The following is a 13442-nucleotide window of genomic DNA, read 5'->3' as shown; positions in this document are numbered from 1 at the left end:
TTCATTTGCCCGAGATAATTTGGGATAGTAAACTGATGGTAAATTAAATATTTTTTGCACGTATAAAAATTAAAATGTCAACTTAGAACTTGTGCATTATGTTTTGTTTTAGTTCCTTGAATTTATTAATGAAATAGAATAAAATAAATGTTCATTTTTTGCATATTTTCTCAAAATAATTGTTAAGAGCGGTTAATATATAAAAATTTAAAGAGAGAGATCCTTTTTTTGTTAAAGAAAAATTTTTTGATTACCTCCTGTTGTCATTTGTGAGTGTCACACAATAGCTATTCTATGTTAAGTATTAAGAAAACAGATAATTATTTAGAGAAAAAATTATTACATCTCTCAGGACTCTTAAGTATGTTATTTAATTGCAGTGTTCTTTATTTATCATTATGTTTTTTTGATGGATTAAAGTTGCCATCAGTAAATAATAACTAAAAAAAAATAAAGCAAATTTAATAAAAAAAGACAAGCGTTCAACTTTGTTCATGGTTTGCTCATTGATTTGGTGAATGGTGCCTATATGGCCCATTTTATTTCTTATACACGAAATTGTTTGTGCCTTGATGAAGTGCAAGCATATTTCAATGTAAATAAAACCACATTTCATGAAATTTATAATCTTGGCCTAAAATTGGTTAAATTTTTAAATTAACAATGAAGGAAACTCCTTAAGACAATCCACTCATTATGCAAAAGTGTTCTAATGGTTTCTTTCCAAATTTATTTTATTTTGTGTGCCTCTAAAAGAGTATTTGTGATATGGCAGGTCTTTGAAGATTTGCATGATTATATGTTGACCTTAAAAAAAATCTTTGAAATGAGACCTGCGAGAATCTATCCTGGACACGGCCCTGTTATTGAAAATCCAAAGAAGAAAATTGAAGATTACATCAATCACAGAATGGCAAGAGAAAAACAAATATTAGACACTTTGGAAGAAATCAGACCCAATGGACTGACGGCCAAAGAGCTTGTTGCTCGTATTTATGTTGTAGGTATTCCCCTTTCAAACATTTTGCATATCATTAACTTTTCGTAATTAATAAATATATTTTTTGATACGGTGTAAGTCAAAATGAATAGAGCTATTAATAGGCTATAACTATTTAATGAAAGAGAATTTATCAATAAGATTCTGGCCGAATGTAGATGTAACTTGTATACATATGTTGTATGTAATATGTATAATATATATACTATATATTTTTTTACTTATTTAACCGTCAATGAACAGCCAACCCAATTTAGGGTTTACGGCTATCAGAGATGATGGTGTTCCGGAAAAAATCTGGATTTTTCGCTAACTGTGATCTGGAAATCCAAGGTCTAGCAGTTTTAAGAAATCAGCAATCACATATATGTCTAAAAATTCTTATATATTTTATTTAGAAATATTAGAACTAGAATTTATACTTAATGACATCTCTTTCATTTGTAAATATTTTTTCTGTAGAATAGTAAATGCGATTAGACAGATAAGTAAAATTATACATAATTATTCATTTATTTTATGCTGCATGCTATTTATTTAGCATTTCATGCTTTTAAAATATCAATAGTTTAAATTTATGAAGGCATTAATTTTTTGAATAATGATTTTACTCTAAATTTTTCATTAATGATTTTACTCTAGACATTTTCAGGAGTTTTGAGTTGGGCTCACAATCACCCCTGGGCTACTAATGTTCTACTCCGTAGCGTTGTCATTTTGAACCCAATCCGGAAGACAAGGGAACTCCTGGATGAAGTATTGAGAGAAATTTGCCTTTGTGGAGGACTTTTTGATGAAACTAACCCGCATTTGTGTTACACGGATAGGAAAACTATGAAGACCCGCCACGGTTAGCTTGACAACAAGGGGACTCTAACCCATGATCCGTCTGCCACTGAGGATATTTTTACGTCAGCACTGTGATCGGTGCTAGCCGGGTGCGGAATTCGAATCGACCACCAGCCGTTGCTGGGATTCGAACCTAGGTCATCTGAACGTGAGGCGAGCGCTCTATCCCCTGAACCACCACTTCTCCTGTAGCTTAAATATCTCCCAGATCTAGGTGGTAGACCATTTCATACTGAAGCCAGTCGCCTTAGTACAAACATGCTATGCCACCTATTTGGAGGTTCTTGATTCACTTCTGTCCACTGTGAATGACAGTTGTTAAATTCTGACACGCGGAATGACTCACCATTTTCACTAATGAACTCGTGCATGATTAATTACGTAAAGAAAGTTCCATCTACACTCTCTGTTAATCTTATCGATACATTTTTTTTTCATTGAATAGCTGTTTGTAGTTGCTCTTTTCACTTTGAATTACCCTGTATTATAAAGCACATGCAAAATAATACAGGGTGCACAGCATTTTTGAAAAGTGTTTTTTTTTAATTTTTTATTCAAGGTTTGTAAAAAGTGCCATCTTTTTTTAAAAAATATTTTTTGCAGTGTCGATTGTCGTTCTAAATTACAAATAATGCGTGATTTTCACAATTTTCTTTGCAATATTTATCAGAAACCAGTTATTTTATCATGATTATGTGAAGTTTGTTAAAAAAAATTTCAAATTTATTGATTTTATGTTCATTAATTGAACACTTTAAGCGATAGGGGAAAAAAAAAACAATTTTTTTACTGCACAGATCCTAATCATGATTTTTTGTTTTTTGGAAAGTGATTAAAAATATTTTTGAGTGCTATGAAATACTTAAAAGGTGATTATTTTTTATTGAAAAATCTGGCTACATACCCTGTAGTAGAAAAAAGAAGTCTTACATTGCATTGCAGTCCTTCATGATATTTCTTTCTTTCGATGGATTATGAGGGAAACAATTCTGTTGGGGGCTGTAATACACTATGTGGCCAAAAGTGTCCAAACACCCAGTGGTATAGAGCGTCCTGATGCACATATTAATAATGATGCATCGATGACAGGGAAGACTTTCCAGCAGTTTTTTTATAGGACTTCCATCACAGTTTGCAGTGAGGATTTGGCTGGTTATGTACTTAAATTTGTCCCAAAAATGTTCTGTAGGATCTGAGAAGGCCAGTCCAGTACTTGAACACCCATTTCGTCAAACCACGTTTGCGCCTCGAAGTGTGCCCTGCTGGAAGAGAAGAAATCCCCGAAATGGTGTCATAGAGTGCAGCATTGTCCACATCCATCTCAGAGTTCATGTTTCCAACCACTGAAGGTAACAGACCGAGAAACACCCACACACACACCATAACAACCGGGTGTCTGGATATTTGTGGCCATATAGTTTGAAAAGGCCTATTCATATGCAGGGCTGATTGTGCTCCGGAAAAAATCCTGATTTCCGGATTTTTCGCTAACAGTGATCCAGAAGTTTCCGGAGATCGAAAGTCCAGACGTTTCAAAAAATCATTGATCACTTAAGTTTCCGGAAATAAAATTTTTAAAGGTGGAACTTAAAAACACAGTTTATTTAATTTGCTTGTAAGGGAGAGCCACAGAGATACTTTATAAGCTTATATTCATGATCAATATTCATTTTTTTATCACTAAATAGTTGTTATAATCATAAACTCAAAAGAAAAGAAGACATATTTGTAAATTTTAATTAGTTCTCCAAGTCATCATAGGTATGTGTAAATGGTAAAAAGTATGTGTAAAATTTTAAATATATTTTTAGTAAACTAAGAAATATTGAGAAAAAGGAAGAAAAAAAAACCTTGTTTAAATGTTTTTCAATTTAAACTGTTTTTTTTTGTTGTTTTTTTTTTTCAAATTCAGGAAATTTTCCGGAATTTTGACTTGAACTCACAATCACCCCTGCACATGTCTCCATAAACAATATATACTTTTATCTTAGTTATTTTAGTGAATTTTATGTTATAAGAATATTATGAAGCATGCATTTAAAAGAAAATATTCAATGTTTGTGTGCTTCTAGGATACACCTAAACATCTGCACGGAGCAGCAGAAGTGAACGTAACTCATCATTTGGAAAAGTTAAAGAAAGGAAACATGATTGGTAGAGCTAAGTTTTGATGTTATAGCAATAATTATTTTTTTTTTCATTGAAAAAATGATCATAAACCCTTTTTTTCCTAAAAGTATTAATAATTTCAATTTAATCTGGCACGACTGCCCCAGGGATGCAGCTTAGTTAACCAGGGTTGCCACTCCACAGGGAAAGCCTAGAAAATGCAGGGAATTTAAAAATCACCTAAAATAACAGGGAATATGCAGGGAAGTTAGATTTTTTTTTCTTTACAAACTGGGAAAATACAGGGGATTTTTTTTCTTATTTTTGTCTTTTAAAAAATGGTGACCAATCAAAGCATTATCTATGGTATATTTAAGGATGATATTTCAGTTATACTAAACTATTTCATTTACTATGGCATTATTTAAGTATGTTCAGCCGTTTTTCCAGCAATTAAAACTAATAAATGTAGTTAGCCCACTATAGCTCAAACTAGAGCACAGCAATTATCTTTCCTTTTAATATAGTGTGTATAATATATACATGGAAATTTTTTTTCCAGATTTGAGTGGCAGCCATTGATGGGAAATACTAACACAGTTTTTAATTCCTATACTTTTCATAATTTATTCAATGCATTGTTATTAGAATAAATATATATTTTTCTAAATTTTGCCAATTTTTTTTTCTGGCATTTTACTTAAATTATTTCTTAAATGTAATCGAAATATTGAATAAATAAGGGATTACTGATTAGATATATAGCGTCAAATCCCGTTTTAGCGAATTGCCAGGGACCAAAGCAATCGCTACGCAATAACAAAAATACTTTACGTCTATCTTACGAATTTCACACATTATTTTGCTACATTGGAATTTTTCGCATAAAAAATAATAAATATTGCATTTAATTGGGGGTTTGATTTATTTTTACTCTATATGTAAAAAATATCAAATCAATATTTTGAAAGCCCACAAAAACAGTTAAATTATAAGGAACAATAGATTTATTATCACTTACCTATCACAAATAACTGTAATCCGTAATTTTTTCTTCTTTTTTGTACGAAAGATTTAGAACGGGTAGAAATTGCAAACTTTTCCAAAAAATGATGCAAATTTCCAAACAACTGAACTGGAAAATCATTCTTTTGGAAAGTCACATGTATTTTTACTTCTACAAACATGAATGGGTTTCGGGGTGGTCACTTCCGTCATTTTTGACCTTTCACATCTGAAACTTTATATTTTTAAGGTACAAAAATATTTGAATAACATTGAAAACAAAACAAAAATTATTCAAAGTTTTGAAGAATGGAAAAGTGTTTTGATCATGAGAGATTATTTTCTCAAATCGGATTACAAAATTTTCACTATTTTGAATGGGATTTGACTATCACACTTTTAAAAATTCTTAATTTGTTTTTTTTTTAAAAAAAGCCCCAAATCTCCCATTATTCCTTTGATCAGAACAGCACATGTAGTTTCAAAATCAAATGAAAATGCATTCAAATTTGTTTTTTCACTATAGAATCTTGTTTCGTCTATTGTCCATCCTCTTGAAAGTGGACAGCATAAATGCGAAAGGTGTGGTCAATGTGCCTTTCTAAAGAAAAGTAATTTTTAAAACCCTTTTTTGGAACAATCTAAAGATAGATTTTCAATAAAAAAAATATATATTAGAATGTGAGTAGGGGTAAAAAAAAGCAGTATCGACCAAATTATTTCACACACTGTAGTTTTATAATAACAACACATTTTTCACGAGTATATATCCATTACTTTTATATATTTAAACATACCTGTAATGGGTTTTCATTCCGGAGATTATTTATATACCTCCTTTTTCTATTTATTTTCAATGTATTGCAAAAACTCCGCCTGGGTTTCACTGGGTAAAGCCCACTCTGAAAAACCTACCCTAAAGTGGGTTTTTCTAAAGTTGATTTCTTTTTTATCCTCTGTTATATTAAAGAGCTATTCTATTGAAATATATATGTAGTCTAGCCTAAAAAAATAAGCCTATGGTGAAAAAACTAACGGTGTTTGGCGACTGGAGAGTCACCTTGCTGGCTACATTTGACTGTATGGCTATTGATTAGACAGTGCCTTTGATTCGCTTTCTATGCAAAAAAATATATAATATTTCCTTAAAAAAATTAATATTTTTTGAGGATTTTAATATTTTTTAAGATTAAAATGTAAATAAAAAGTAATCTTGTGTTAAAATTAGTTTTAAATGAGTGATGTATGTGAGTACATATAACACTTTGTATCGTTTTCTGGAGAAAAAACCGGATTTTTTTGCAACCCTGAATGTATTGCATTACAATATTAAGCAATGGATACACGAACATTAACAAGTGCAAACCTCAGCCGCGTACGTCAGTTGCGGACGCGTTTCTGTGGCTTAGTTGCAGTGTGTTTAATTTGTTTCGCAGTTTTATACTGCTCAGTTATTTGTTTATTTTGTATGCAGAGTTTAAGTAATCAATGGTACATTTTCATCATGGGAAAAAAGGCGATCTTTCAAGTTGTAAAAAAAAGCTGAAGTATTATTTTTTTTTCATCAATTGTAGGGGAAAAAATAGAATCTACAATGGATGGCGAAACAAAACGATACTCTCTTCTCTGAAACGTGCAAGTTTAGTTGTTAGGACCCAAAACTATGGATCTTTAATTTGAAACATTTATATGAAGAATGTTAAAGTTTATAGATGGATTTGATAAATTATGTTTGTAATACATGTTATGTTATTAAAAATTATGTTTATAAATTGTGTCTTTCCTTTCTTACAGTAACTAAATCAATTTTTAAAGAAAAAAGTTGGGCTAAGAAACCTTTCATCGATAAATTGCAATGCTAAAATTCCTGTTTTTTTTATTTCCGAACTTGCTTGGAACAATCTATGTAAGATTGTTACAGTTTTTATCAGCTTAACCAATAATGTAGAATATGATGTAAATTGTAGTCTATTGGGCACCATCTATGGCTAAGAATTCAACTTCTGCTACACCAGTTTATGGGGCGGACCCGTTCATACATCCATTCACAGATCGTTATTTTGACCGGGGGGGGGGGGGGGGGGCTACAATTGCTTCTGAAGCTTGCGTCTTTTCTTAATTGCTTCTGAAGCTGCTTGTCTAAGACAGATCTATTTTCTTTTGGTGTCAACCACACTAAGATTGATTTCTTATGTTCATTAGAATTTTCATGATTTTCTAAACAAGTTCCTATGTGTTTCACATCAGAAAATCCGGTTGTGTATTGAGAAGGGATTTTAGAAAAAAGTTTGCAAGTCAAACAAAAAACAGTACCAACCCTGGTTGAATAACATTACCAAGATCTTTCCAGAGATTGACCATTTTTCATTTTCTTAATGAAATACCTATTTGAAAATGTTCTGTTTTGTTCTTCGTATTTCTTTATTGAAGTTGAATAGATATTTTTCGGATCTTTATTTTGAAAGTCAGTCTTTTCATGTGAGAGGATGTCATTAATAAAATCATTATTTAGCAATTCTGGCCACAAGCCCACGTCAACATATTTCTCAAACTCAAACTTAATATTCTCCAAATTTCTTTCCGCCTCGGTATTACCGTCCTCTTGCTGAACACCAATATAGTTTTCAGTGGGATCAGAGGGTTGCTGGTAGTCAAGACTTTGTACATTTTCATCACTTGTATTTTTTTCCTGGTGTTGCGATTTTCTGCTCCCTTCAAATAGATTCTCTTCGGGTCTTCGGATAAGATCCCTTCCTTTTCGCTTATTAATAAATTTGTAGCTATTTCATTCTCGTTTTTATGTTCTAATCTGAAAAAAGTTTCAATTTTTGCACATTTCTTTCTTTTTTTTCTCGATCTAGCTGTAATTTCCGTTTCTCAGCTCCACTTTTATATTTTCTACCAGACATATTGTAAAATAAGACTTTGATATTTTTCTGAAAATAAACAATGAACTTGATAATTTTCTGGTAATTAACAGGAAACGAGATAATCGATGTAATATTGTTCTTCACGTCATATTTTAATACTTTGTAATGAGTGTAGTAATTCACAAATTATCATTAAAAATCGATTAAAAAGTTCATTTAGTATTGAAAAAATACATTAAAAACAAAAAAGACATGATTTATTATTCTTTTTAGAGAAAGGTCCGATCTTTATAACTTTTAAGTTATCATTTATTAGTAAACTAAACAAGTTTTTCACTTCGATGACGAGAACAGAAGTGCGGAAAAACTAGCGACGGGGAGTTCCCCGTTCTGTTCGATAGACACGCGCATGCATGGGTTGATTGATCTCAGGGTAGCCAACCTTATAATAGTGTTTTTTTTAAATATTAGATACTTTTTAAAATTCAAAATATCACCTATTGTTTTCAGTGGGGACTGGGGCCCTTTGTATCCACGGGGCCCTGGGCTGCAGCCCATAAAGCCCTTAAGTAGATCCGCCCCTGCCTACAACTCTTCATAAATTTATAATAACTTATAAAAATTTGGTTTTAATTCAAAACTGTCACACAAATGACAATAAAACAGCTTTAAAAAAATAAATAATGTCAGATAAAAGGTTCAGCGTCAAGAATTTAAAATCTTGGAGAATCAAAAATAATTTATTAATTGATTTAAATTTCCTTTTTTAGAGGAGATAAAGAAAACAAAAATAATTTGTTTTCGTTGCCCAGAAAGCAACTCGAAAAATTCTTTTGGTTGCTTAGCAACGAGAAGCACTATGTTTTCCCGTCTTGTCAATCATTTAGTTTCTTTATGGTTGTTATAAGTTATTTCTCTTTCTATGGCGAGGTAATTTGGCATATTTTTAAATCTTCGCCAGATATATAAATCCTTATTGTAACCCAATTTACAACCCAATTTTTTCGAAATTTTGTCTGAGGGTCTGGATTCCAAATATGTAAAAAAAAAAATATATGTTTATTCAGAGAAAATACGTTTTTGTGTCTGATTTCGTAACTTAATTAATAGTTAGCACTAATTAATTAGCATATTTGAAGTCACCCCCAGAAACCATTAAAATTGACACTTAGTTCATGAAAATCCGATCATTAGAACGAAAGTTATTCAGGGTGATATCTTTTTTTTTTTGCGGACTGTACATTTTAATAACATTATCAATAATCGGATGTAAAATTTAAAAATATAAATATACATTTTCAGAAGAGAACTTGGCTGCCTTCAAAAGTTTCGGTTCTTTTATATACACGGATGATGATCACGTTTACTCCATCACAATTAGTCTTCCCTGAACGAAACTTACTCACTCAAAGTTGCCCAGTGACATTAATTGTTCAACATCATAACATGAGGAGATCCTTTAAATTTCTTGAAGATTTCAAATTGTTCTTGTATAAATAACTCTATTTCATTTAGGAGCCTGTAATAAAAAAGTACAATATTTTACCATCTTTCAATTCATAATGATTGCAAAATCCCTTATCTTCATTATTCATAGAATAGGGAGGTAAAGAAAACTTCTGAAAAGTGAAGCCATACCTCTCGAGACCGTATTCACTAAATCTAATTCGATATATTTTTTTTTTTATGCGTTGCATTTTTGTGTTACTTTTAAACATATTTTTCTTTTCTATTCTATACACTTTTTACTTTTCGTTAAGCCTTACTTTTTCTTTTCTACTATATTTTTTTACGGATTATTGTTACGCGTTTACTTTTACACATAACATAGTCTTGCTTTTACTTTCACGCGCTTTTTACTTTTCTTTATGTGTTACTTTCTTTTTTGCTCTCTTTTAGGTGTTTAATTTCCTATGCGTAACTTTTTTACGTCTTTTCGTTATGCTTTAGATTGCACGTTTATTATTTTATTTAATGTGTTACTTTCACGAGTTACATTTTTAAGCGCTACATTTTCTTCTCTTATACGTCAATTTTAAGCCTTGATTTTTATGCCTTATTTTACCCGATTTATGCAATTTATTTCATAAGTTTCTTTTCATTATGCGTTCACACCTTGCCTTTCTTACGATTTCTTTACTTTTTTAAGCGTTGCTCTTTATATTTACGCTTTTACTTTCCTCACGTGTCTCTTACTTTTACGCGCTATGACTTTATACTATTTAATTTTTTTTAAAAATTCGTTACATTTCCAAATTTACTTTTCTTATAAATTACCTTTAAATTTACGCTTTTTTTTTCTTTATGCATAACTTTTGTTTTCTTATGCATTTCTTTAACGTTTTGCTTTCATTTATTTACGCTACCTTTTACTGTACATTTTACGTTTTTTTTAAAATTTTTGCACTATATTTATGCTTCTCTTCTTAGACGTAATTTTTTCCTATTTGCTTTTTTGTGCATTATTTTTCGTTAAATTTGTTTTTTACTTAATTTACATACTATCCATTTTATTTTTCTTATGCGTTATCTTTTCGCCTTTTTACACGCATTTATTTTTCTTGAGCAAAAAAAGTTTCGTTTAAATCTTGCATTTTATTGTATTTTGCACGGTGCTCTTATACTTTACTTAAAGCCTTTTTCTTATACATGTTTTTAACTCATTGCTTTTCTTATGTGTTACTTTTATGCAATACATTTATACATTTATTAAATTTACGCGTTATTATATTTACGCTTTTTTTTCTTTCTGTATTACTTTTGTATTCTTTTCTTATGCATTACTTTTACGCTTTGCTTTTATTTGCGCTGCACTTTACTGTACATTTTACGGACTTTTTTTCTTTAGAGCTATATTTGCGCTTCTGCTCTTACTAAATGTTACATTTTCACGTTTAGTTTTTTTTTGCATTATTTTTAGAATAATTTATTTATACATTATTTTTAGAATTGCATTATTATCAGAAGCCATACCTCTCGAGACCGTATTCACTAAATTTAAATCGATATATTTTTTTTATGCGTTGCATTTTCAAGTTTTCAAACATTACTTTTTAGCGCGTTACTTTTACTTTTCTAACGTGTACTTTCACGCATTATTGTTACGCGTTTCCTTTTACGTATAGAATAGCATAGAATCTCTTTCACACGCTTATTACTCGTCTTTATGTGTTACATAATTGTGTATATTACGTGTAATTCCTTTTGCGTGCATTTTAATTTTACTCATTACTTTTATTTGTGCATAACATTTACGCTTTAAAGTTTCAATTTGTCGCAATACTTTTCTTATGTGTTACTTTTAAACATTTTTGTGACGCCTTTTTATTTAGCGTTTACTTCTCTAATACATAGGGTGACCAGACGTCCCCGATTTCCGGGGATTGTCCCCGGCGAAGACCTCATGCCCCCGGTCGGTTTGCGTCCCCGGTTTTGTCCCCGGTTATAAAATTGAAAAATTTTGTGTAAAATATTTGATAAAAATATACTATATGTAATTTTTATTTTCTCAAAAATTTTCATACAAATTAATGTAAGAATTGAAAATTAAATGTAAACTAGTTTTTAAGAACACACTATAACTTATACTACAGAAATTTTGGAACACATAACTTTAACATCTAGTAATGTTTACATTTTTACTAGGCTGTACGCCAGACATGTTTACATACGAAAAGAAGTTTAAAACAAGACGTAACATGAATATTAGTTGCTGCTTTTAAAACAATTAATATCTCGAGTTACATAAACTGCCAATATTAGCTAATTTCCACTAAAAACGACAACAATTACTACATTTCAGTTTTATTTTAGAAAAATAACTAAAACATTTTATAATCAGGTAAACGTTTTACAAATATCTAACCAATAAAGTATAAAACCATTTTTTATGAAATTGTTATTATTACCACTTACGACTAATTAATTTTTATAAATGCTAATTATTCTACATTTTGAAAACCTCATAATTTGTTATCGTAATAGATATTTAGAAAAATATTTTTATTGCTTTAAAATAGATGTCAATATGGCAACAGAAACAAAAAAAAAAGAAAATGCCATTATTTGGATGATTGGAAAAACGAGTTTCCATATGAGCTTGCTATGTGCTGGCCAAGCAGCAATGCGCATGTAGAACGGGTATTTTCGCGCATAAATAACTATTGGACTAAAGAAAAATCGCGAATGGATTTGAATACATTGAAAGCGGTTTTATCTGTACTGATTAATTTTGATTTTTCATGTGATGCATTTTCTCAATTACTCGAAAAAAATCCTGAAATTTTAAAGAAGATTCATTCTTCAGAAAATAGTATAATTTTAAAAGCAATACAATTGTTTTGTTAATTACTTTTAAAATTGTGTAAAAATGTTATGATCACGATTTTAACGATATAATTTATATACTAAATTATAAAAAAAATGTAAACGAAAAAAAAAATTTTTTTTAAGATAAATGATCAAATTTTTTTTCCAATTTTTTCTGTGGATAAAATTGGAGGAGGGGGGGGGGGGAAGAGAAAGATGAGTGTCCCCGGAATTGCCCGAAAAAATCTGGTCACCCTACTAATACACTACTTTTTTGTATTTATTATGCGTTACGTTTATTTTTTTGTCAGTTACTTTTACGCTTAGGCGTTTTCTCGCATTGTATTTTTGTTTTGGGTTTATATTTTTTATGCGTTAATTTTACTTATCTTATGAATTTTATTTAAGATTTTTTTATTTTTTTATTAAGCATCACTTTTACGCGTTACTTTTCATTTAGAGGTACTTAGTTAACATTTACTTTTTAGCTTTATATTTCTCCAGTTTACTTTTCTTAAGAACTACTTTTATTCTTCCTCTGTGTTACTACTAGAGTATGATTTTCAAATGCATTACTATATCGCACTACACTTACTTTCATACGTTATTGTCTTTTATGTATTACTTTTTTAGTTAGCTCTTGCATTAACCCTTTTCGCATCCGGCTTTGCACCGACCGCATTGCTGACGTAAAATATCCTCAGTGATAGATGGATCATAAGGTAGAATCTTCTTGCCGTCAGTCTAACCATAGGAGGTTTTCCTCTCCATGTAAGCCAAATGCAGGTTAGTTCCATCAAAAAGGCCTGCATGAAGGCAAATTTCTCTTAATACTCAATCCAGGAGTTCCCTTGTCTTCATGATTGGATTAAAAATTACAAGGCTGCGGAGTTGAATTGGTAGTCGTACACCCAAAATTAGGGTCGCCTGTTTAACGACGGTTAAATAAAATGTAAAATTCACCCCTTTGAGCTGTTACGATTGAAATTTATTAGCTTTCATAAATCTGATCATTAAAACAAAAGTTATTCAGGGTAATCTCTCTTTTTTAAGTTCTCCGTATGAGTTGCTAAATTTGAATGAAATAGAATTTTCCTTGATTGATGCGAATTCATTGTTTCTACAGCAAAAGCTATTCTTTTGGTTGCATTTGTTTTAGCTTTTAATTTATTGGATAGATTAAAAGATTGTACAACTGTCGATATATTTTACAAATGATTTTTTAAAATATTAAGTTGCTTTTTTATTCGGTTTTTTTCGGTGGTAATTTAGTGTATCTAATGTCACATGATGCACTTGCA

At 30.5% G+C, this 13442-nt stretch overlaps 1 protein-coding gene across 1 annotated transcript in view; it reads left to right on the top strand.

Annotated features, from left to right (window-relative positions):
• The window catches only part of LOC107453578 (endoribonuclease LACTB2), a 30151-nt gene extending 23416 nt beyond the window's left edge, over nt 1–6735 (top strand). The window contains exons 6-8 of the mRNA XM_087153876.1: nt 776–1000; nt 3922–4003; nt 6538–6735. Coding sequence (XP_087010002.1) covers nt 776–1000; nt 3922–4003; nt 6538–6593 — 363 coding nt within the window. The 3' untranslated portion in view covers nt 6594–6735. The remainder of the gene's footprint in view (nt 1–775; nt 1001–3921; nt 4004–6537) is intronic.
• Nucleotides 6736–13442: the final 6707 nt, after the last annotated feature.

The sequence above is a fragment of the Parasteatoda tepidariorum genome, chromosome 10 (genome assembly GCF_982258835.1).
Source record: "Parasteatoda tepidariorum strain Cologne lab strain chromosome 10, Ptep-v5.0, whole genome shotgun sequence".
Lineage (NCBI taxonomy): Eukaryota > Metazoa > Arthropoda > Arachnida > Araneae > Theridiidae > Parasteatoda > Parasteatoda tepidariorum.
Note: the sequence above shows the minus strand (reverse complement) of the source record. Positions and strands in the feature narration are given on the sequence as shown.